At 36.6% G+C, this 26,893-nt stretch overlaps 1 protein-coding gene across 1 annotated transcript in view; it reads left to right on the plus strand.

The window, feature by feature from the left end:
* NAA15 (N-alpha-acetyltransferase 15, NatA auxiliary subunit) overlaps positions 1-26,112 on the plus strand; it is a 42,553-nt gene extending 16,441 nt beyond the window's left edge. The window contains exons 7-20 of the mRNA XM_070948229.1: positions 1,553-1,672; positions 4,685-4,780; positions 5,068-5,174; positions 8,597-8,669; positions 9,219-9,388; positions 9,749-9,901; positions 11,247-11,375; positions 13,319-13,532; positions 15,517-15,710; positions 18,277-18,385; positions 19,238-19,336; positions 20,249-20,392; positions 24,367-24,464; positions 24,684-26,112. Of these exons, the coding sequence (XP_070804330.1) occupies positions 1,553-1,672; positions 4,685-4,780; positions 5,068-5,174; positions 8,597-8,669; positions 9,219-9,388; positions 9,749-9,901; positions 11,247-11,375; positions 13,319-13,532; positions 15,517-15,710; positions 18,277-18,385; positions 19,238-19,336; positions 20,249-20,392; positions 24,367-24,464; positions 24,684-24,884 (1,907 nt within the window). The 3' untranslated portion in view covers positions 24,885-26,112. The remainder of the gene's footprint in view (positions 1-1,552; positions 1,673-4,684; positions 4,781-5,067; positions 5,175-8,596; positions 8,670-9,218; positions 9,389-9,748; positions 9,902-11,246; positions 11,376-13,318; positions 13,533-15,516; positions 15,711-18,276; positions 18,386-19,237; positions 19,337-20,248; positions 20,393-24,366; positions 24,465-24,683) is intronic.
* Positions 26,113-26,893: the final 781 nt, after the last annotated feature.

Genomic DNA, 26,893 nt, shown 5'->3' on the forward strand with positions numbered 1-26,893 from the left:
AAATTCTCTTGCATCTAAATCTCTTTACAAATAAAAATGTTTTTGTGGTATGATTTATTTAAATGTCTGAGGAATAAAATCACTGCCAATTCTCCATATAATCAGGGCTACTGATATGATTATATGCTGTTCCATGAGTAATAAAAATAATTGTTCTGACAAATTATTAATAGATTGATAACTAGAAAGAATGAGGCTGGCAAGCACCTTTCTCAAATTTAAATATTATAAAGTACGATAGTTCAAATCTGAGTAATACTTTCCTAAGTAATATTTCATCAGTATGTATTCTGTAAATTGAACAGGACCTGACCCTTCAATTTGTCTTACCAATCAATCAGTTTTCTTAATTTCCTAACCTCTATACTTCCAGTATTTGTTTTCCTTGTATTCCTGGTACATATTAACAGGAACAGGCATGTCTGGTTAAATGCTTTTAACCTGGCTTTCACTATCTTTGCCCAAAGTTGATTTTTTCTCCCTTAGTAATTACTATAGCTGTGGAAGAACTGAATAAAACTAATTTATTTAATATAAATTTCTGTGGACCTAATGTTCTTCAAAATGAATGGTGTTTCCTTTTTATCGAGGGGTGCACTCAAAGTTCCTCAAAAGTTGCTACCAAGTTGTAATTTGTAAAGTAATGGAAATGGGAAATTACTATAATCAATAATTAAATTCAGTTTTGTCTTAGGCCTGCTCACACCCCAGCAAGTTATTTAATTTGGATGACGAACTAAACTTAAGTGTGTTCTCCGACCAATAAATTTTGCTTTTTTTAAAAAAATTTGTTGACTAGATCAAGGTTTACTAGACCATTGATAGTTTTTGCCCTTCTGATAGTTTTTCAGGAAGATACCAGGTAGAAGTGCCAAATTTTCTGTGAATGAAGTGTTCCAGAGAATTTCAGAACACACTGTTTTGTCTCTGGACCACACATTTCTGGCTGTTTTGATTTAAGAAGGGTGGTTCAGTTTTTGGACAGCAAAGGATTAATATTGAAACAACCTTCAGAACAGAGTTCAGAATGGCTTGTAGGAGAAATGAAACATTCTGAAATTCTTTAGCACATTCTTTTACCAAAAGAGTTAAAATTTGGGGCACATTTAGTCTATTGTATACAGTTACATAAGAACAAGAAATTGGTGAAAATTGTCTTGTTCCTATTTTATATGGTGAACATCCCCTGAGTGGAGGTCTGATTGCTGTTGATTAAACTTAACTTTACTAAATTAGATACTATAGTGAATGTAAAACTAGAAAACATCCCAGCTACTATGTGATACGGGGTAGTTTTTGGAAAGTTCAGTGAAATGTTAACCATTAACATTTTGAATTTTTTAAAAGAAAAACACTGATGCTTATATTTGTTAGATTTTTTTTTCTGTTTCATTCAAGAGCTCAAGGTAGCATATATAATGTTTCCTTTTCCTATTTTATCATACAACAACAACCCTGTGATATGGATTATATGGAAAGAGAACATTGATTTCATTGGTAAATATTAACAATACTCTATCAAGGTTGATTGATAACTCTGCATTTTTAACAGGAGAACTTCTGTTACAACTCTGCAGGCTGGAAGAGGCAGCTGAGATTTATAGAGGATTGCAAGAAAGAAATCCTGAAAATTGGGCTTATTATAAAGGTTTAGAAAAAGCACTTAAACCAGGTAATGATAAGCTTTAGTTTATATAGGTGTGAATAGCTCCACATATTTATATGTAAAAAATTCAGAATAAGTAAAAATAAAGAAAACGTGTTACTATCTTTTCACAATTTGAAAAATTATATAGTTTGAAAAAAATATTGACTATGATGAATGAGGTTCATATGAATTGGAATACATATTTACCTGTCTCCTGGGAGCATGGCAGTGTAGATTCTTATAGTGTTGTGATCTGGAAAAATATGAAATATGATGAAAAGTTTGTTATCGTATTGATGTATTGTTGTTGTTTTTTATTGTTTATTTTATTCTATTATTTTACTTCCATTTTGTTTATACGCTTTTCATTCATTTCTTTTTATTATTGTAAGCTGTTGAATAGTTCCATAGCAAGATAGATGGCAAATAAATTTAAGAACTAAATTTTAAAAAGAGGTGCAGTTATATGTGCCCTTCTGCATTCCAAAATGCAGAGTTTGACATAAAATAAATGTCAGCTATTTATTTCAAGGATGGATCAACTAGTCCTAATAAATAGCAATGAGAACAAGCCTCAAACTTACACGTTACTTTTTTATTTGAGTTTGAATCAAAGGTGATTCTAGTTGGAAAATACTTCAGTAAAAATATCACTATTGTGGATATGGCAGAAAACCTGATATAACACTGCTAAAGGTTGTACCTTAGAGCCACTTCAAAGTGACATGAGAACAAGGCCACATCCTCTAGTAGTGTTGTATATGGAGGCATTTCTGTAAAGCAGTTTATAGTTATTAACGTGGAAGAGTCAGGATAAGACATGGAAGAGGCAGAGGTGTTTAAGCTTCATGTCATCTCATCTGCTAATTAAAAGTAGAGCGATGGGAAATCATAGCCAAAGTTAGTTGCCACCCTGACGGATATGCCCAGAATGATTAGAGGATGGTATTAAGTTTCATACTGGTCTACAGATGTTTAACTTATTCAGAATTTATAGTTTACTGACATAAGGTAAACCATATCTCAGGGATAATTCTGCTAGATTAGTGTTTATTTAGACAAAGATGAAACTATATATCTTTAAAAGAATTGCCCCCTATTTGTTTTGTATCCTCAAAATTAAATTAGAGGGATTTTCTGTGCCTTTCCAAAGCAAAATACCTTGGGATACAGATGATCTGTGTTTTTTTTTTGTTTTTTTTTTTTAATTTGATTTATATGCCGCCCTTCTCCGAAGACTCAGGGTGGCTTACAGTGTGCTCAGCAATAGCCTTCATCCTTTTGTATATTTATACAAAGTCAGCTTATTGCCCCCACAAACTGGGTCCTCATTTCACCTACCTTAGAAAGGATGGAAGGCTGAGTCAACCTTGAGCCTTGGCGAGATTCGAACCCTGCAGTAATTGCAGGCAGCTGGTCTTAATAAGCTTAATAACAGGGTGCCTTAAACCCCTGTACTACCAAGGCTTTTCAGAGCAGTTTCTCTCTAGCCTAGAAACCCTGGGTTCTTACCTCAACCACAACTTCATTCCTTGCAAGAGAGTAGTAAGATACCAAGAATTCCTGACAGTTTTCTCTGCTTTGATGCTGGACTGAAACATTCCATGTAAAGATATCCTTTTAAAGGTTTTTAAATGGCATGTTACATCGTTCATTTATAGAAACAATCAGGTGTCACAGTGATACTGGGAAATAGATTTGGCTCTGGCAGACAAATCTGGTCAAAACAAATGAGATTAAAATATTTAGGAATATTCCCTTCCAGCAGCTATGCCAGCTCTCAGGCTTTGGGCAGTGGTTAGCTCCCTGAATGCCCGCAGAATCCAAAATGAAACAGAGCAATCATGACTTGTTTTGATAGTGGATGAAAAAGCTAATAAGTAATTTACCTTTAGACCAAGTCTATTATTGTAAAGCAAATTCCTTGATGTAAGCTCTTCCTTCATTTTATACATTTTAGTATTTACTCGTTGCATTTAATTTTGAAGAAAAGGCAAGTAATTACAATGCTTAAAACAGTAAAACTTGAAACCATAATGAATACTAATAGAATATCCACTTTTTTCATTTCTTTTATCTACATTTATTACTCCAAGGTACATAATAGAATATTAAGAACCTAAGCACATTGTAAAAATATTGTATCAAAATATTGTACTAAAAATGAGAAGATGGAATCATATCTGGCTTATATAGCTAGATGTATGCATGTCAGAAGCACCTACAAAGCTATCCAAAGGGTGCTTCTGGATTGAAAGGATTTGCTGGTGATAACACCTTTGCCAGGAACACCTGTTTGCCAAAAGCACAGATGTCAAACTTGATGGCTTCACGTGAGATATCGCAACGTTTTTTGTGTTTGCGGAGCCGGGGTGGATTGGCCCACATGATGCATCCGGCCCGTGGGCCACCAGTTTGACAGGCCTGGCCAAAAGTAATGCAATCTTCAAGGAGGCTCCTTTCATGTCTCTCAGGTTTAATAAAAGATTGAGGTAGTTCTGTATTAACCTTTTACAGAGATACTTTTAGATTCTACAAATATCATTCACCTTTGCAAATGTCAATATACCTTTGGTTGAACTTTATCATATTTTTGGTTGTTAGGTGTACATCTGTGTGTGCGTGATTTTTAAAAAGAGAGAGAAAGCTAGCTTGACTTGTGTAACAAAGTAGGGGATATAGGAAAACAAGCCAATGAAAGGTAGGCAGGTGGCATGTCTGTGATCAATAAGAACAATGTTTTGCTTAATATGATATTGCTGCGACAATTGGTTCAAATGCATAGGATCCAGTTTTTAAAATTTTGCTTACAATTTGGCCCGAGGGACTGCTGTTTAAGAAACAAAATGATCATTTTGCCAAAGTCCTAGTCATGCTGAAGGGTACTCTAGAATTGTCACTTTGATATTTAGCCAAATTAATTCTGTTTTGATTCTATAGCTTCTGTTATATTTTAAAATCTGTGACAGTTAATGTAAGATTTGATTGGCAGCTTAGGTTGGATGTGAGTATAACAACATGGTTTTGTTACCCTAGCTAATATGTTAGAGAGGTTCAAAATCTATGAAGAGGCCTGGACTAAATACCCAAGGGGACTAGTTCCAAGACGACTGCCATTAAACTTTTTATCGGGTAAGTTTTGTTTGGATACTTCAACCTATCTGTAAAAGAGGCAGAGAGGATTACTTTGGTATTATATCTTTTATCATTATCTTCATTTCTAAAATGTCAGAAATGTTTTATTTAACCTGGCATAGACATTATAAAATACCAAGCCAGCTATGCTAGCCAGATATAGAATGGTATAGAATTCTAATTCAATACATCTAATTCTTAGTGTTTATCATTGGAGAAGAATAAGCATTTGTTTGGTTTGAAACAACATGCTTGCAGCAGAATTCACACATATTTTTCTTTAGGTGACAAGTTCAAGGAGTGTTTGGACAAATTTCTGAGGATGAATTTCAGCAAAGGCTGCCCGCCAGTTTTCAATACATTACGGTCGCTATACAAGGATAAAGAAAAGGTTTGTGCATGTATTTTAATGAATGGACTGTTTCCTAATACAATTTTCAACCCAACAGTATGCCCACTGTACAGGTAGTCTTCGAGTTACGAATGTAATGGAGCCTGCCAATTCCATTGATGGAGTGAATCTGGTACCTTGAACGGGATCACTCCCTCCTTTAGCCCACGCATTTGCTAATCGAATGCGAGGCTCGTTAAGTGACATGAGGTATTTCAGGGTAGGGAAGGCCAGGGGGCGGCCTACTGATGGAACATCTTAAGACCACCAAGGCCTCCCCACCCCACTGAAATACCTCATTCTCCCCCTAATTGCTTCCCCCCCAACTGCCACACCGGGTCACTTACCTTGTGAAGATCTAGCAAGCAGTCTCCTCTCCAGCCTTGTGTGCCCCTCTGCAGTTCTGTTCTGGCCTCCTCAGGCCTCACATGGCAGGTTGCTGGCCAAAATGAAGCTTCTGAGGGGCGAATCTGGCCCACCGATGCTCCGTTCGGCCCTCCCCTGGCCCATTGCAGGCTGAAATGGAGCCCCTGGAGGCTCGGATCCTGCCGACGGAGGCTCCATTTCAGCCTGCAACCGGCCAGGGCTGAACCGGGCTTCTGATGGGAGGATCCTTTGTTTGTTTATTTGTTTGTTTGTGCAGTGTCTGCCTTGCTAGATGGCAGAAAAAGGAAGGGGAAAATAGTCAGGCACAGGACATTGCAAGAAACAACTTATCTAAATGAAACTGCAACAACTAGTCATCTTCACACTATCTCTGTATCTGTCAGTCACATATTCACTTAGCAGCCATTTTGCTTAATGACTGAAATGTTGGAATCCATTGCAGTCATTAAACAAGAATTACCTGCAATGTTTGATATACCTGAGATAAATAGATGACTGAATGGATAGACAGAGAGACAAGATATAAACAGATTGTAGAGTATGGATTTTGAGGTCTGTCATGGCTGCAGTTTTGCTGGTGTGAGCCAGACAAGGGAGTAAAGAAAAGGAGAAAAAAAAACCCCAGCTCAGTTGTGGTCTTGAGAGTCAGCTGCCAGGAGGCCTGTTTAATTGACCTGGCTACTAGCCAGGATTTTGTGGGTGGCTTCTGCATGAGAAGTCCCATTGGTAGACTGAGGTATATAGGTATTGGGAATTAGACCCTGGGAGAACACCTACCTTCTCAGTTGCTGTGAATGTGTTCCAGAATAACCCAAAACTGGAGAGAGAAGGAGAGGAATAAAGAGTCAAAGTTTGTTGCTGGAGTGGAAGGAGATACTGGAGAAGAGATGGAGGATGGAGTAAGGTGAACAGGACAAATGTCCTGTTTGATGTAAGAAGACCGAGTGGGACGAGCTCCACCCAAGATTTCAGATCATTAAGGGCTGGAGAGTATAGAAAGGGAAATTGGCTGCCAGAACAGTAACCCTGGTATTGGGGGACCACTGGGCAGAAGACTCAAAAAAGTGTTCTTCCTGCAACGCAGAAGCACATGGGGATTCAGTTGAGCCGGAAAGAGAATCAAGCAATGATGAGCACATTCCAGGAATCCCAGCCCTTTTGTTTCCTTTCTGTCTCTTATCAAGCCTAGAAAGGGAAGAGGGAACATTAAGAAAAGGAAGCAGGAGAAGTAGAGGGGGAAAAGTTGCTGGTAGGGAGCATAAGAAGTAGCATTATTCACCCTGTTGTAAATATCTTTTGTATATAGTAAAGAAAGAGTAAAAAGTTCCCAGTCATGTGTTACTGTCCATTGCCACCTTTACTTAATACACACGTGGTCCAAAAATGAACCCCATCGCATTGTGACAAGAATATGGCTGAATTAGTTAACTATCGTCCGGTCTCCAACCTTCGTTTTGTGGCGAAGGTTGTTGAGAGTGTGATGGCACGACAACTGCCCAGGCACCTGGATGAAGCCATCTATCTAGACCCGTACCAGTCGGGCTTCAGGCAGGGGCACAGCACAGAAACGGCATTGGTCGCGTTGGTGGATGATCTCTGGAGGGCCCGGGACAGGGGTTGCTCCTCTGTCCTAGTCCTATTAGATCTCTCAGCGGCTTTTGATACCATCGACCATGGTATCATGCTGCAGCGGTTGAAGGGGTTAGGAGTAGGGGGCACCGTTTTGCGGTGGTTCTCTTCCTTCATCTCCGGCCGCTCGCAGTTCGTGTTGGCAGGGGGGCAGAGGTCGACCTCGAGGCATCTCACATGGGGAGTGCCACAAGGGTCGGTCCTCTCGCCTCTTCTGTTCAACATTTATGTGAAGCCGCTGGGTGAGATCATCCGTGGTTTTGGGGTGAAGTGTCACCTGTACGCTGATGATACTCAGCTGTACATCTCCACCCCAGACCACCCCAATGATGCCCTTGATGTGATGTCTCGCTGCCTGGAGGCCGTGCGGGTCTGGATGGGGAGGAACAGGCTCAGACTCAACCCTTCCAAGACCGAGTGGCTGTGGCTACCGGCGTCCCGATATAGTCAGCAGGTGCCATCGCTGACTATTGGGGGTGAATCTTTGCCCAGAGGACTCGCAATCTGGGTGTCCTCCTGGACGCACGGCTGTCTTTAGAAGAGCATATGACGGCCGTGGCCAGGGGGGCCTTTTATCAGGTTCGCCTGATCCGCCAGTTGCAGCCCTTTCTGGACCAGGACGCCTTGCACACGGTCACTCATGCCCTTGTCACCTCCCGGCTGGACTATTGTAATGCTCTCTACATGGGGCTCCTCTTGAAGAGCACTCGGAGGCTCCAGCTGGTCCAGAATGCGGCCGCGCGGGTGGTTATGGGCGCACCTCATTGTGCGCGTGTGACACCTCTCCTGGGCGAGCTGCACTGGCTCCCAGTGGTCTTCCGGGTGCGATTCAAGGTGTTGGTTACCACCTTTAAAGCGCTCCATGGCACAGGACCCGGGTACCTTCGAGACCGTCTTCTGCCACCAATAGCCTCCCACCGACCAGTCCGTTCCCACAGAGAGGGTCTCCTCAGGGTGCCATCAGCCAAGTTATGTCGGCTGGCGACACCCAGGGGGAGGGCCTTCTCTGTGGGAGCCCCAACCCTGTGGAATGAACTGCCCCCGGAAATACGTAACATCTCCGACCTCCGGGTGTTCTGCTGCGCACTGAAGACCCTGTTGTTCCGCCAGGCAGGGCTGTCAATATAATAATTTTAAATTGGGGTATTTTAATTTTTGGGGTTTTAAATCGGCCAAATCTATTTAATTATTTTAATTTTTAATTATTGTTGTGTCTTGTGTTTTTAAATTGGCTGTACACCGCCCTGAGTCCTTCGGGAGAAGGGCGGTATAGAAATAAAATTATTATTATTATTATTATTAATAATACATTAAGAATCATATTTGTTTTCAGATTTCTAATGAATAAAGAATGCATTTGTTCTACAATCCATTGAAGTAAAATGTATATATTTTTTTACACCTAGGTGGCAATTATAGAGGAACTGGTGGTGGGTTATGAAACTTCTCTGAAAGGTTGCAGGCTGTTTAACCCAAATGGTAAGTACTATGGCACTTTGGTATTCTTATTGACAATAATCACTATTTCATGAAGAAAATACTCATGCTGATTTGGATCAAGCAGTTTTTGCAGTTATAATGTGTAATTTTGATCTCCTCGTTTCCATTGCTTATTCCCATAAGCTGCAGATATATTCAGGGCCAGGATTAACTTGAATGTAGGATATGTTCTATCTGGTACCCTTGTATAAGATGATTGGGGCAAGTTTGGATTATCAATATTATTTTAGCCATAGATGAACTAATCACTCAGATGGTCAGATCTGGTCTCCGTTTTCATTTTAGTAGCTGCGGCCTTGAAGTGTTTTCCCAAATTATATTAAAATAAGTTTTGATATATACTTTTCATGAAATATAAAATCAGCAGAAATATACAGCACATTTTCCATGAAATATTACTAAAAGAGAAAATGGAATATGTCTTGTTTAGTTAACTTTATGTAATCACCTCATACTTTTATAAGTGATCACAAGCAATATTAGTTATACAGCTCAGTTTAAAAAAACTGTAACATTTTGTCCAAATAGATGATGGTAAAGAAGAACCTCCAACTACTTTACTCTGGGTCCAGTACTACTTGGCACAGCATTATGACAAAATTGGGCAGCCATCCATAGCTCTAGACTATATAAATGCTGCAATAGAAAGCACACCTACCTTGATAGAACTGTTCCTTGTGAAAGCTAAAATCTATAAGGTAAATGTTCGTTGTTATACCATTGTGTTGGAAATCGGCTACCTTTATAACTTTACATTTTAGAGAACTTAAACAATATTTGTGAAAAATTACAAAATTATACAGAAAATGTTTCTAAAATTATTCAGGTTACAAATTATGTATATTTGCTAGGGAGTAAATCATTTTTTGAACTATAGGACTTGCTTTTGAGTAAATACATTTTATGCTTCCACGGTTAATTTTCGAAAGAATAATTTATGGGGTGACATAATATTGTCACTATCTTTTTTCTCCTGACATTTTTATAACATAAAAAAATGATGTGCCAAACTGTAGTTAATGTCATATATCTAACTTGTTTCCCTCCTGTCATTTAAGCATGCTGGAAACATAAAAGAAGCTGCAAGGTGGATGGATGAGGCTCAGGCACTGGACACAGCAGATAGATTTATCAACTCCAAATGTGCAAAGTACATGTTAAAAGCCAGCTTGATAAAAGAAGCTGAAGAAATGTGTTCTAAATTTACAAGGGTTTGTTCAGCTCATATTTTTTTACTGTTATACATAGCAATTAGAGTGTCAACCATTATGTTGGGCAGTACTGTGCATTATTGTCTTTTAAAGTATTTTTTGGATGCTAAAACCTGATATAAACATGAAAAGGACTGTTCTAGTCTGTCAATTATTTTATTTTATATTAGAGCTATTTAATTCCAACTTCTATTTCTATAGCAGTGGAAGTACCTGGGCAAAATATGAATCATTAAACCCTTTTGCTCTTATTGCCCAGCAATAAGTTTTGAGAAATGTGAGCCCCTCTGTGAGGGAGGGAGATGGGCGATTAAAATGCTCCATATGTAGCATTTTATCTCCATGAATTTTTAATCCACTTTTAAAGTCATTCAACTAGTTTCATATCAGTACATCTTGCGATAGTGCACATGATATGTTCCATGCTTTGTTAAAAAAAAAAAAGTAATTTTAATATCTCTTGTGACTTTTCCATATAATCCAGTGTCTGGGGAAGACCAATTGTGGGGTTTCTTGGATCATATTATGTCTATGATCTTCCCTTATATTTTTCAAAGCTAAAGAACTCCAGATGTACTCTTTTCACTTAAGAGGTTGCTGCAGTCATTTCCGAGTTTTGGTTGCTTGTGACATTATTTGGCTTTCTATTTTCTATTCCAGTATGGAATTAATTTTTTAAGAGCTGTTAACATTGCATTTTCACAAAGCAACATTCTTTGTTAGTTGCAGCCACTTCTTGCTTGATCAATATATGTCTGATGTTTTTATGAGGAAATACCTCTGCTCCCAGCTGCTAATGGGAATGAAACATATTTATTTATTTATTTATTTATTTATTTATTTTATTTATTTTATTTATTTTATTTATTTATTTATATAATAGATTAAATTATATCTTAATTTAATTTAAATAAATTAAATTATATCATCCGGTTATCCGGATGTATATAAGGATTTATTGGCAGTCTTTGACGAGGAGGAGTGTGAGATATTACCCCCGCATAGAGTAACTGACTGCGCTATAGAATTGATCCCTGGAGCCAAGCTACCAAAACCACGCATGTATGCGATGACCAACGAGCTACGTCAGTACATAGATAAAAACTTGGCCAGGGGTTTTATTCAACCCAGTCGGGCCCTAATATAGAATTCTGAATCTTTTGCATTTGGTTCTATGGGTGTATATGGCTTCATTTCACAGCAGCATATTTTTCTTGTGCTAAGAGCTGCTCATAATCATCATCTTCAGAATAAAAAATAATGATCTCCAGAGTTTCCTTTTTTAATATAAGCAAATTATAGTAGCAAAGGGTCATGCCTGACATTTCTATTTTTTTCTTTTTAGGAAGGAACATCAGCTGTGGAAAACCTGAATGAAATGCAGTGTATGTGGTTCCAGACAGAATATGCCCAAGCTTATAAAACAATGAATAAATTTGGAGAAGCACTTAAAAAATGTCATGAAATTGAAAGAGTATGTATTTAATGGCTTCACATTAATACTTATTGTCTTATTTGTCAGGGATAAGGTTTGAGACAGTATTTTAGTTACAAGGGCTTATTTGTGTTGCATGGTATATTTTTGTTTTCATTCATATTATTTAATAATGGGAAATACGTTTTATTTTATTTTTTTTGTAAGATCATATATTTCTGTGTTTTTCTATCTAAATTCTATCAACCCCTGTAGAGGTGTGGAGAGAAAAATTCTGTAGGCAGTCTCTCCTTTCCTCCTCTGACTGCAGAGTAGAGATTGGAAAGAAGGAGATTTCAAGTGATTACTATGAGTCATTTGGCAACATGCGCCTTCCAGCCCTAGACTGCTAACACAAATCACTTGGATTTATGAAAAATAACCAGCTTCCTCACTTGAAATCCTTCCCCAGTTTTTCTGCTCTGCAGGAGTGGGAAGACTCAGACAAAAGATAAATTGTCTACCAAAGTTGCTTACTGTTTTTCTTCCACAACACCCCTGTAAAGCAGAGAGATTGGAGAGAAAGATTTCAAGAGAATAAACTGTTCACTCTTTTATGGATTGAGAGCAGTGTGATTCGCCAGGAGAAGGAAAGGGGCAGACAAAGGATGGACAAATGTGCTTTTCTCCTTCCTCCCAGAGCAGACAGATTGAAGTGAAAGGGATTCCAGGACAGTACTGTGAACTGTGTGGTGCACTTATGGCTCCCAGACCTAGGCTTCTAGTGCGGTTTCAGTGTTTTCAATGTTTAGAAGAGCAAACAGTTACTTTCTTGCAAAAAGTTTCTCTCCAATCAATCTGTTCTGCATGGGGGTGAGGGTAAGGGTGGGAACACAGGTCAGGCACATACAAGATATATTCACTGTAATGACTATCATATCCAGAATGCAGCCGGCCAGAATGCAGCCGCGCGGGTGATTATGGGTTCAACCCGTTGCGCTCATGTAACACCTCTCCTGCGCGAGCTGCACTGGCTCCCAGTGGTCTTCCAGGTGCAATTCAAGGTGTTGGTTACCACCTTTAAAGCACTCCATGGCTCAGGATCTGGGTACTTACGAGACCGCCTTCTGCCACCGATAGCCTCCCACCGACCAGTTCACTCCCACAGAGAGGGGCTCCTCAGGGTGCCGTCGGCCAAACTATGTCGGCTGGCGACACCCAGGGGGAGAGCCTTCTCTGTGGGAGCTCCTGCCCTTTGGAACGAACTGCCCCCGGAAATACGCACAATCTCTGACCTCCGAGTTTTTCGCTGTGCCCTCAAGACCCTGCTCTTCCAACAGGCAGGGCTATCTTTATAAAGGAGTTTTAAATTCGGAGTTTTAAATTTTTGGGTTTTTAACGAATCTTGGCCGTAAATGTAATAATTTTAATAATTTTTAAATTTAATTGGGATTTGTATTGTGTTTTTTACTTGGCTGTGCACCGCCCCAAGTCCTTCAGGAGAGGGGCGGTATAGAAATAAAATTATCTATCTATCTATCTATCTATCTATCTATCTATCTATCTATCTATCTATCTTAGTGAAGGACACTGAAAAGATTATAAATTGTCATAAATGGGCCATAAAGTTATTTTTTCAGCATCATTGTAACTTTGAATGGTCTGTAACTATGTGTATCCTCTCATAATTGCCATGCCAATTTTTAAAACTTGGTCTTGGCCCTCATGATTTGACTGGTGGGTTTAACTTTTAGGCAGAGACTTCTGTCCTTCTATGTTATCTGATATCCTTCTAAACTACAAATTTCAAGGACTGGATCTGATGCTTATCTGTTTCTGTGTTAAATGCTAAACTTTGGGTGCTGTTGCTTATGTGTGCTTGTATTAACAGCATCCATCTTTATGGTGCTAAATTCAGTTTTAAAACCTCAGTAGTCATTTCTAAGTTAAGTGTGTACTATTGTCATATTGGATGCTTGCTAGATAATTACATATTATGTTAGCATTTTGTAGAAATCACAGATGACCAGTTTGACTTCCACACATACTGTATGAGGAAAATTACACTTCGGTCATATGTAGACTTGTTAAAACTAGAAGATGTACTTCGACAGCACCCATTTTATTTTAAAGCTGCAAGAATTGCCATAGAAATATACTTGAAGCTCCATGATAACCCTCTGACGGATGAAAATAAAGAACATGAAACTGATACAGGTATAAACATACAGCCTCTTCTGCATGTATGTTGCATAACATTTTCAGATTGCTATTGCTGGTGTTTTAAGAGGCAAAATTGTTGAATACAATACAGGTAGTCCTCGACTTACAACCACAATTGAGCCCAAAATTTATGTTGTTAAACGAGACATTTGTTAGTGAGTTTTGCTCCAATTTAGGACCTTTCTTGCCACAGTTGTAAAGTGAATCACTGGGCATTGTTAAGTTAGTGACACAGTTGTAAATTGAACCTGGTTTCCCAGTTGACTTTGCTTGTAGCAAAGGCCACAAAAGGTGATCATGTGACCCCAGGATAACTAATCTAATAAATATGAGTCAGTTGCCAAGCATTTTAATTTTGATCATGTGACCATGGTGATGCTTCAACGTTCATAAGTGTGAAAAATGTTCATAAGTCACTTTTTTTCAATGCCGTTGTAATTTTGAACAGCCATTAAATGAAGTCGAGGACAACCTGTATTCTTAAAAACCGTATACTTCATTGTTTTTCAAATCAGCTATAAACTCTCAAAAACTATACATATAACATTTTCAAGAATTGCACTACTATACTGGACAGCTCAGAGCAAACATTCATAAAATAGCACTTTAGTTGATGTGACAGCACAAAGCTTAAAAGTAGAAATTCGTAAATTTATTAAATTTCTAAGGTCTAAAGTTTCTAACTTCATAATGACCCTGGATGATATACAGTAATAAAACAGATTCAGAACAATATAACAAAATGTTTTAAGATGTCAAAAAAAGCAATAAAACCAACTGGACATAAAACATTCCTATAAGAAGCATGCTACTATCCTACCCCAAATCCTGGAGCAAGAGACAGGTTTTTACGGGCCTTTTAAAGGGTAGGCAGCTATAGAAATCTTTTTAGCAGGGTGGGAGCGCTGTTCATTCTCTGCAACAAAGAAGAGTTTCTTCTTATTTCCCATTATATTATTCTATTATTTATTAAGTAGAAGAAAGCATTAAATATACCCCCAAAACATGGCAAGTTCATCCAGTTGTACAGAATGGGCAGGCCCTATGCAACAAAAGGCTTTATAGGTAATAACTACACTTTGAATTACACCTGGAAGCCAACTGATAATCAGTACAGCTTATGAAATAGATGCGTTATGTAAGCATGTTATAGCATCCCCTCAACTGCTTATGCTTTTGCATAACTGCTGTTGAAGACCAGCCCCATGTAGAATATATTGCAGTAGTTCACCTATGAAGTGATCAAGGGATGACTGTCTAAAAGGCCTCATAGGCTAGGAACAGGTCCAGATGGTGTACAAGATGAATCTGTGGAAGTGCTATCCCAGCTACAGCTGCCACTTGCTCCTTGAGTAGGAGCTGCAAATCCAAAAGAAAACCCAAATTGTGCACTGATCTCTAATAAGGAAATAAGCCCCATTCAGGACTAAAGATGGAAAATCTATGGACTTGTTACAATTATTCACAACCATTTTATTTTAAGAATAGTTAACATCAATTGTCTGGGGTCATCATCAGCCTACTCATGATACCCGACTTGACTGATAACCTTGCCCACGGGGGTCATGTAAATATTAAACAGGAGGTCAAGAGTTCCATGGAATTACATACAGTAGAGGCCCTGGGCTTGCTCTGCCAACCCTCCCTCCTCAGTGAAAACTGACTGAAATTAATTAAGAGAGAGAAGGAGAACCACTATAATACAATGTTGAGTTCTATAATGACTTCTAGAAAAAGAAGTCTATTTTTGCTTCCTTCATCATAGGCAGAACCATTCTTCTCTCAGAGTCTTGACACTAGAGGGCAACAATATAAGTGCTTTGGAGAAGATCAAATTAGGGAGTTTGTTATATGGACTTAGAAGTCACTTAATTTTGAGCTAGAAAAAATAGAACTAGAAAACTTATAGATGCTTAATTTGAAAATGAAATAAAAAGTGGGTTTTCTAATATACAACCAAATGTGTTTTTCTACAAAGCAAATATGTCTGATAAAGAGTTAAAGAAGCTACGCAATAAACAGAGGAGAGCTCAGAAAAAAGCTCAACTGGAAGAAGAAAAAAAGAATGCTGAAAAAGAGAAGCAGCAACGAAATCAGAAAAAGAAAAAAGATGATGATGATGAAGAGATTGGAGGGCCAAAGGAAGAGCTTATTCCTGAGAAATTGGCAAAGGTATCAAATTACAGTATATTAAATGGCTTCACGTGTGTTTCTATACAGCTCTATTTAAATCTCATGTTAAAAACTAATTATGGGTTATTTGCAGATGTCTGTTAAATATGAAAGTGAGTCATTGCAGTGATTTACATGAGAAGTCCCCAATCTCCGGTTCGCAGACCAGTAGTGCAAATTTGTTTTGTTGTATCTATATCTGCTAAATTAAAGTTTCACTATATTAAAAATATTACTTCGCAATATATTTCATTTTAAGAGTGACTCTTCAATAAACTTTTGAATGGCCACTCAGCTAGAGTTAATAATTTCAGTATATATCTTGACACATGGTTTTGCAGCAAGGCATATCGGAGATTTTGTAGAATCTGATATAGTTTTCTAGTATTACTGAGATACTTAACAAGTTAAGTTATTAACTGAAGAGTAGCAGTTCCGAATATTCATATAAAAATATTTGGCCAATATAAGGATAGGCCAAAGTTTGTCCTTCACTAATTTTTATATTTTTATATTGAGGTTGAAATAAAGGACTGTGGGACCTCAAGACAAAAAGATAGACTTAACCTTCTAATAGCATGCTATATTTAACAGAAGCTACTGAGTTTCTTTGAATAATGGTTCAAGACAGAGTCATTTCTTTGACTTGTCAGATGATTAGATATATGCAATTTTTAAAAGAACTTGCTAATTTTTAAAACAATTATACCAGAATTAATTTGTAATTACATACTTCATTTTGGAGAGTTAAACTTTCTGTTTAGAAGATCAATTTTTCATTGATCTTGCAGATTGATAATCCAACACTAGAATGTTGGCTTCCAAGAATAGAACAATAGTTGGTAGAATGGTGAAATATCTTCAGCTGGAAGCTTCTTACTACAGTATTTGCTATGGCAATGAAAATAATGTCATCTTGAAATTTTTGGGTCATCACATTTTGCTTTTTTTTTTTTCTCCCAACATGGGCTTGAAGTAACATGGAAGAAGAAAGATACCAGTGTGTTAAATAATTATTATAACAAGAGAGAACTTTGAGAACACCTAACAAGCTCTTGTCAGTTAATTGTTTATTTATTTATGAATCTTACATGGCTGCCGATCAATGTACCTTAACTCTGGGCAGCTCACAAGAACATAAAAACATAAAAGAAGTAGTAAAAATCAATGTCTCCCCCCCCACCCCACCCCAATAACACTAAAACAATATTCCCCAGTACATAAAATCATCACAATCACTGGGCTCCAGCCTCAACCTACCCCTATGTTTGGGGCAAGAGTGGGATTGTCAGAAGATTAGAAGGGTAAGGACTTGCCTTCCACTAGCCTGCTTTTTCATTTTAATTTTTGAAAGAGAATGTATTAAAAGCCAATAGAAATCTAAACAGGATTGATTTCACTTTTCTGCCTCTTTCAGATTGTTAAAATAGACATTTTTATTAATGGCCTCAGTGTGAACTGGCATGATGGACGTTAATTCTCTGGAGTACTTAAACAGCTAATGCTTTCCCAATCAAACTTTGGTTCTTTCCTGGGCCTAAACATAGTATTGTAATATCAATGTGATTTGATTGGTTTTTATAAAAGTAATCTCTATTCTTACAGCTATATAATTTACTGGAGAGAGAAACACTAACGTTTGCACTGTATATGCACAATGCTGATAATATGAGAGAAAATAGTATATGTTATAAATATTATAAATCTTCTCATCTGTTACACATTTGTGGAAATCCTATAATAGGATAAACTATCCTATAAATGATGGTGGCAACCAACTATTATTATTATTATTATTATTATTATTATTATTATTATTATTAGTTAATCTTTAGTGAGATTTACAGCCTTTGAGGCTGGTTAATAGCTCAGCAGCTCGAGTCCTAACCAAGGACCTAGGAACTGTTAAGGTATCGTCGGAGGATGTAAGCTGTTCCGAGTAAGGTGGTATTATTATTATTATTATTATTATTATTATTATTATTATTATTATTATATTATTATTATTATTATTATTACTATTACTATTATTATTATTATTATGAGGGCCTCTTAAATTCACACCTGATATCAGCTCACTGATTGGTGTATTTGACACAACTTTCACTCCTAAAAAGAGCCAGTTATCTTTGGGCTTTATCATTTTTTTCCAGTAGATAATGGATGTTGGTGCAAGATGTTCAGTAAAACCATGATACGGTGTATTGTGTTTTATGCATTGTTTTACGTGATGTACTTAGTAATAGGATATTAAACTCTAGTCACATTGTAAGTCACTATACTACAGGACCAAAAATAGCGCTAAAGGATTTACAAATTTTCCCTTATCATACTACTTATTCCCAGTAGTAATGAAAGACAGTTATCACTTAAAAGGAAGAAGGGGGTAGACTTGAGCTGTGACTAAGTCTATTTCTTCAGCTTGGTGACATTAGGTATTAAGAGGCTCTAGGATTTTTTCTTTTCTTTTTCTTTGGCATATATTTAATAGAATAATCGTTCATCTCCAGTAAGTATTTCGATCTCCTTGAATTTTTTTTACAAGATTTCCCCCCACCAATTTTAGGTTGAAGCACCTTTGGAAGAAGCTATTAAGTTTTTAACTCCGTTGAAGAATTTGGTGAAGAACAAAATAGAAACCCATCTTTTTGCCTTTGAAATTTACTTCAGGAAAGGTAAATGAAAAAATACTGTAGCATATGAATGAGCTGTGGTATATTTTCAGGTGTAAGGTCATCTTTCTAAAGAGATATATGCAGAATCTGGAAAGAACATGAATCTATCCATTTTCTTTACTTTCTTGTTTGCTTTGAGTGAGTGATATATTGACACTTGTACAGTAGTCAAACCTTTCTGAACTATTACATTCAATTTTAAAATATTGTAATTAAATAATATCTGTATTTTATTATATTATTATTTAAGCATTTTTATGTCCTTTAGTCAACACAGCTTAAGCAGGAATCAGCAATTTTCACAAGTAAAAAAAAAATCAAAATAGGAAAATCAAATAGGAAAATTAGTCTAAGTCTGACTAGCCAAATAAAAACACCTAAAATCCTGTAACGTTTGATGGACTCTTTTAAGATTTTGATAATATTAAAAACATTTAATGTTAATATTTCAATTTAAAGATGTGTTTTATTGATTCAATCTGAGATACCAATGCCTGCTGAGCTATTTGAATAAAGATTCCCTTAACTTTGCCTCTAAAGTGCTAATAGTAAGAGTGTACCTGTTAGTTAAGTACATTTTGGCCAATATGCCATACCTACAAAGTCCAGTTTTACCATATGCAGGTTCGCCTTATTCTGTGCAAGCCAAGAGCTCTGCAGAGACAACCTTATAAGTTGTCCAAATCTCACCAGCTATGAGATATATGATCTGTACTGTACTGCAACATAGTCAGGATGTATATGCTTATTCTAATTGTAATTTCAAATTGTATTTATACTTGTAAAGCATAATTGGGTATTCTGTTTGCATTCCTGATTATGGAAATTATTTTGCAATTTTGTCTCATACAGAAAAATTTCTTCTTATGCTACAATCTGTGAAGAGAGCATTTGCTATTGATCCTAATCATCCATGGCTTCATGAGTGTATGATACATCTCTTCAGCAGTGGTATGAAGCTATCTTATATGATCTAGTAGTCAAACTTCCAGAAGGGACATAATTAGCTCTTGCTAATAAAGGAAATGAATGATTTATACATACGATTTCTTTTCACTAATTATTGAGTTATTTAAAATGATAGGGTTTGCACAATATGATAAAATATACTTTAGGCTATTAAAAATGTTATTCAATTTATCCTTTGAAATGAAGAATTATGTGATAATTTTTTTAAAAAAATCTTTTTATATCTGCAAATTCATTGGTTTATAAAGTCAGGTAAGCAGTACTTAACAGTTTACTAAACTAAAATATTTGATGAAATGCAGAAATATTAACAGAAAGAATAATTGGACTGAGCTTAGGTAGTTGCAAAGGTAGATTGCTAGAAAGTACTTTTTACTATGCCTTTTGAGTTCTCAATTTAAAAGATTCTAACTACTCCCAAATGTCAACGTTCTTTCTTATACATTATATTTCCTTTTTCAATTATATATCAATATTTTTATCCTCACTAAATATGCAGTTTTCCCCAGCACTCTCCATGTCTGAAAATCTATCACAATCCCTTTGAAATTTATATTCGGTAGCAAATGTTGTCTCCTGTTTAAGATACTATATCCTGAGTTGCAAGCAAACATAACATTCGGGCAATCCAATTCTTTTCAGAATAAACAATATTGAGCTAACAGCTAAATGAATGACATGTCTCATTGTAGTCTAGTTTTATGCTAATATCATAATTATCAACATAAAGCCAGCCTACTTAATGTGGTCTTGTATTCTGTTATGTATGTATAGGGTTATTTGGCACAACAGAACAATCAGGATTACAGGAGAAACAGCAAAACATAATAAATCTTAAGCTATTAAAGCCCAATAGATTCTTCTGAAATTAATTCTATGTTCTTAATACTATAGTTTCTGAAAGTAAAGATCTACAAGAAACGGTCAGGACAGTGTTGAATCAAGAAATGAATCGACTTTTTGGGGCAACTAATCCAAAGAACTTCAATGAAACTTTCCTTAAACAGCACTATAATTCTTTACCACATAGATTGTCTGGTATGTAGTTTACTCTATTTAAATTGATTTTTGGGTTTTTAGAATGATTTGCTCTTATCTTGCACATCTGTTGGGTTGGTACCTTTAATCATTGTTCTTCCTAGTATTTCTCCAGTGTGGTTGCAGGGCCTGATTATTTTTGTACTGTGCTCATTTAGTTCTGATAGTAATGCTGTCATTACATGGCTTGATGAGGGATTTTGCTTATCAGAAGGTTTGCTGCAGAGCCTGACACTTAATTTAGTCCAGAAAAGAAGTGACTGGCCCAGGGTCAGCTGGTTTCCATGCTTGAGAGAGAACTAAAAGGAGTGGATCCAGCAGCTTCAAGTGCTTTAAACAGTATCATAATCGTATTCTTTATTGTTGTTATTATCATCATCATCTCTTTTATTCATTAAACATGAAACTCGGTCAACTGAACATTTAAAAATGTGTCACAAATACGAGTGACTGGTGCTAATGGTTGATACGGGTTGCTGCCAGCATCCTAGGTATCAACCAAGTATTTTCTTAAAATACATGATGTTCTGAGTAGTGCAGTTTTTTGCAGTTCCGCTGGTGTTATTGCAGGAAGCTGCAATTTCTTTATGTATTTTGTAAAATTCTTGGACATGGTACCAAGTGCCCCGATGACAATGGGTATCACTGTTAAATGTTGTTGTTGTTGTTATTACAAAACATACACCATATGATTATCAATTTTGCATACTTTGATAATTTTGAGTGCAAATGAAGAATCAAGTGTTTGAATGCTGTCTCAAATTTAACATATTTCTCTGCAAAGACGTTACCCAGTGTTTTGGTCACATATCTATTCTTAATATTAGAATGAATTCTTTGAAATCCTCAAAGACATAGCCTCATAACTTGATTCAAAAATAGCAAAATTAAAGAACTGTTTTTAGAAATAGCCTGTCAAATACTACATAGTTTTAGCAGAGGATATTCTGAAGTCAGAAATGTGAAATTTCAGTTGAAGTATTAAAACAATATTTCTGTTAAATCATTTATAATCAACTTTCCTCACAGCTAACTTTCCTAAGAGACTGTAAGAGAAAGTATAACTTTCCAGAGGCTGGAATAAACCTCAAAATGTACACTTGTACATAATAAGTTCAGAGTAAATAATTTTGTGGAGTGTTTGTAATTAGTGAAAATTAAAAATAACCTTTACCAAAGAAATAGTGAATAGCTATGCTTTGTAGCTATAAGGGACGCAGTGGCTCAGTGGCTAAGACGCTGAATTTGTCAATTGAAAGGTTGGCAGTTCAGCGGTTCGAATCCCTAGTGCCGCATAACGGGGTGAGCTCCCGTTACTTGTCCCAGCTTCTGCCAACCTAGCAGTTCGAAAGCACATAAAAAATGCAAGTAGAAAAATAGGGACCACCTTTGGTGGGAAGGTAACGGCATTCTGTGCGCCTTTGGCATTTAGTCATGCCGGCCACATGACCACAGAGATGTCTTCAGACAACACTGTCTTTTCGGCTTTGAAACAGAGATGAGCACCGCCCCCTAGAGTCAGGAATGACTAGCACATATGTGCGGGGGGAACCTTTACCTTTATGCTTTGTTCTCCCAGCTATATAGCGCTAATAATAATTCGGGAATTGTTTTACAGTCATGTTATAAATAATACTGATTTCTCTATCAATTTACATTTCTGATAGAGTACAAAGTGACTATTTTTTAAGTAGATGCTTACATTGGCTTCTAAGGTGATTTAATTTACCACAAGAGAGAGATTCTTACTACAAGGATGACTTTATTCTTTTCATCAAAGCAAAGAACTATTCTTTGTATCCTTGCAAAAATCAGATTTTCCATGTGCATTGAACCATTTTCCAGATTTTGAGATAAGATAGCAGTAATAGTCAATAGTCACGCATATACAAAGGAATGGGACATTGATTTGCTGCTGTTCCTGTCATACTGTATGTGTTACACATGCAACTATACAACCCCACCCTAACAGTCATGTGATTGCAATATGAATGCTTGGCAACCTGTTTACACTCATGACAAGTGCCCCATGATTACACAATCACCATTTGCAATCTTCTCTGCCAACCTTCCCAAAACATTGGGGAAACCAGCAGGGATTACAAGCTGCCACCACCTGCCAAGAGGATTTCTTCTGACCTGTGAAAGAACTCCCTGCTAATCCACACCTGCTTGGATCTCCACAGCTGAAATCTAAACAGGCACAGAGTTTAAAAACCTTCACTCCCTGCCTCTGCAGAGCTGTCCATTGGTGGTGGTGGTGGAAACGGGGAGGGAGAGATAGACCTTAAACTGTTTATATGTCTGGATCCTGACTACCAAAATTTAAGCTCGTAAATCCCTTTATCAAAAATGAGAAGGATTCTGTGCATATCTGGATCCTGGCTGCTCATATCCAAATATAGGTAGCCCTCAACTTACAACCACAATTGAGCCCAAAATTTTTGTTAATAAGTGAGATGTTTGTTAAGTGAGTTTTGCCCACTTTATGACTTTGTCACAGTTCAGTGAATCACTGCATGTGTTAAATTAGTAGCACAGTTCTTAAGTGAATCTGGTTTCCCCATTGACTTTGCTTGTCAGGTTACAAAAGGGGATCACATAAGTATAGCCTTTACTGTCATTGTACATCATGTCAACAAAATTGGTTAATGACCCCCAGATACTGACCCCAAGACACTGCATCCACCATAAATATGAGTCAGTTGCCAAGCATTTGAATTTTGATCACATGACCATGGGGATGCTATAATGGTTGCAAGTGTGGAAAATTGTCATAAGTCACTTTTTTCAGTGATGATGTAACTTTGAAAGGTCACTAAGCAAACTGTTGTAAGTCGAGGACTGCCTGCAGCATGGAGCTTTTAAAATTACTCTTCACCTGTCTGTGCAAAGTTCTACATAGAGGTGGGGAAAGAAGGATTTAGGACTGTGCATGCCTGGCCCTCAGCAGCTGAAATCCAAACATGCACAGATCCAGAGAGCCTCACAGAAACAGGGAGAGAAGGACTTCAAACTTTGTGTCCACTTGGATTTCAGCAGCTACAACAGGGAGTGCTGGCATTGCAGTTGTTGAATGAAGTGGTCAGCTAGGTGTCTTGTATTATGACCACTTTGCTGAACGACCAAGGCTGTGATCACTATTAAGGTCATTGAAGACTACCCGTATTGCCCTCTCTAAATAGGCCATAAAATGCATTTTTGATTAGGCATTTAATTAAATATTATAAATTTGTTTTAATTTTTTATTTATTCAATTTCTATAGACACTCAACTCAAACAAGGAAATCTTGGCAATGAACAATCATGAAACAATTAAAAATAGTAATAGTACAGTATAAAATATATATGACAGCCAAGAAAAAATACCCTAGTCTTTTTATGTATTTATTGCAAACTCTTGATAGAATTTGGGTACTCAAGAATATAATAGGTATATTCTGATTTGTAATCTATCACAATGATATATGCATTATATAAAAGGTGAGTATTGGGTTTTACCCCAAAGTACTTTCACTGAACTCATTGGATATTTTTGCTTGCAAAAGGGAGTGTCATTCCTCATCCATTTTTCCTTAATGCCGCAGAACCTGCACTCCAAATCTGCTCTGGAAGGTTGCAGGATCTCCTGAAAAACATGGAGGTGGTAATTGAACAAACACTGTCTGCCTCAGCTCTAACAATGGGAGCTGCAATGAATTAAAGCTCTTCTATTCCCAGAAAATGACATTGTTTTCTACATCTAACCTTTATAAATAGGGGCGAAGGGAAAAATTAGTCGACACTTCTTTTCTTGTGTATTATCGAGTTTTGTAATTCCTCTGTTGATCTTAAACAGATTGGTATTATGAACTGATCTATGTGCTTAGAGCCTATAGTTGGTGAAAACATAGATAGAGGAGGCCCAAATATAAAAGTAAATGTTTAATATTATCTAAATGTGTCTGGACGAGCATTTTTGTTTCTGTTTTTAGCTGCCAAAATGGTATACTATTTGGATTCTACAAGCCAGAAAAGAGCTGTGGAACTGGCAACTTCACTTGATGAATCTCTAGCAGACAGAAATCTTCAGGTAAATTTGATATAAAAACTTATATATTGTCTTCCTATCAGACAGCCTTTTCAAATTTCAAACAAAATAGGCCAGCAAACTATACTACTAACATTTAGTAATTTTCTAAGGAACAGAATGTTTAAGCCTTACATATAACAATATACACAAACATCTTAACAGAATTGTATCAATTGTTGAAATACAGGATCTTTTAAAGAACATTTTTTTTTCTTTTAGACATGCATGGAGGTATTGGAAGCATTGAATGACGGTAGCCTTGGAGACTGTAAAGAGGCAGCTGAAGTGTACAGAGCAAATTGTCATAAGCTTTTCCCATATGCTTTGGCTTTTATGCCCCCTGGATATGAAGAAGATATGAAGATCACAGTTAATGGAGACATATCTGCAGAAACTGAAGAATTGGCCAATGAAATATGAACTTTAAAAGGAGTGGAATGATTTTGGACTGTATCTGGTGTATAATATTTTTGTCACGCACCTGCTGAATTGTTCTAACTTACAGAGAATGGAAGGAGAAAAAAAGTTGCCTTCAAAGTTTTACTTTTTTTTATCCTGCTGACGAAGTATATAATATAAAGTAACGTATTGCTGGAAATAGATGGCTCAATTAAAGAAAATTAAAGAAAAGCTAAGCACTGCTAAAATTGAAAAGTATCCCTTATCTACATACCCGGTTTTTAAACTAATTTATATGGAATCTGAAGGCTTAACACCCCATTGGAGCAGGTGTGTGGCAGAAATATTACTTTAAATTTGTCTTGTTGAGATAAGTATCTCAGACAGCAAAAAATGCTGTTTTAGCACTGGATCCTTTTCACTGAGCACAAAAAGTTGTTGGGGCTTTAGCATCTGACTGATTTTGATACAGAGATGATTCTACCCTTTGGAAGTATGCAATGTGAATCACTATTTGCAAACAAACCTGCAACACATATTTAATGTTGTTGTAGAGACTGGGACTTAAAATATGAAGCAAAATAACGAAACATAAGGTGTTCAGAAAGCTTGTTGTGTCTCCGAAATTCACTGCACGTGATCAGTTTGGTGTTCTTGCACCACAGTTTTTAAATGAAGGAACTGGTTAGAATATATTTTTTTTAATTCAGTTTTGAAAAAAAAATAATTGATGTTTAGGAGATGTGAATGACAACAATGTTGGCTATTTTTTTTAAAAAAACTGTAATGCAAGAACAAATGAATTATGCACTGTGATGTGGCACCAACTCATTAGAAAGACAGCATGTAGTTTTCACGTACAGTGAAAATATAAATGATATTCATTCAACTATGGATTGAAATTTTTAAGAGATGAACTCCTGACTATGAATTTGACTGATTGAGAGACTAATTGTTTAAAACCTCAGCAGGCCTTGTTCACGTTATGCAGGAAAAAAAAGTGCTGCAGTTTAGATACCTCTGAAACTTTTCCACAGTGTCACAGGTTTGTAATACTTGAAGCCCTACATTTCTAAGAATATATTTCTTGCTCAGTTATTTCAGGCAAGCCCATGACTTTGTAACTTTTAAGGGGCCCAAGATTTTTTTTCAATAACAGACCAGCTTCTTATCCCTGCAGTTACAGATGTAATTTCCTTTGTCAAACATAAGGTACCAAATATAATGCAATAAAATGTTTTGAAAAAGAGTTGTGTGACTATAGAATTTGAAAACTGCTGTCAGGAGATGTAGTGCAAGTTCAGCGTAACATCATAAAAGATTTATATTAGTGTTGGTGAAATCCCACAATGCATAATGCGACAGTGTTTGGAGACACTACTCCCCCGTCCCCCCTCTCCTTCAATAAAGCTAACCATAATGACTGCCACTGTGAATAATGATTTGCAATTTGGCAATCATGGGTGCTCAAATTAGTAAATACCTCTGTGAAATATATCCCCACAAAGATAATGCGAATTTATATGAATTAGAAAATTTGCAATCAGAAATTGAAAGTACAGTGTAGAAAATGCTAAAAACAAATGCCAGTATGAAAAAAATCAAAACAACTAACACTTTGTGATTTTCATTGTTGTACATCTCTTTAGAGATATCATTACTCTTTCTGTGATAAGAACAATTTAAAAGTATTGACTGATCATTCGTCTAGAACCTTCATCTTTTGATATACGTGCATCTAACAAAATTGTGTGGACCCTGTGGTTAAACTCTCCCTCATTTCGTGGGCCCAATATATCTGAGAAAATCTTTCCTGTGATTAACCCAAAGATACTGTATTAATTATATTAATACAAAATGAGAAAGGGTAAAGCCTCTCAGTTCAAAAATCTTCGTAACTTTATTATGATTGGTTGGTGATACAAATTTGTTTCTGACTGTTAATGCACAGTAACAAATACTGCTGGTAGCCATGAAACTACACTGCAATCATTCTGCATTTTTAGCTAAAAACCATACTGACAAAGGAT

The sequence above is a fragment of the Pituophis catenifer genome, unplaced genomic scaffold, assembly GCF_029215685.1.
Source record: "Pituophis catenifer annectens isolate HBS135680 unplaced genomic scaffold, rPitCat1.0.hap2 SCAF_8, whole genome shotgun sequence".
Taxonomy (NCBI): Eukaryota; Metazoa; Chordata; class Lepidosauria; order Squamata; family Colubridae; genus Pituophis; species Pituophis catenifer.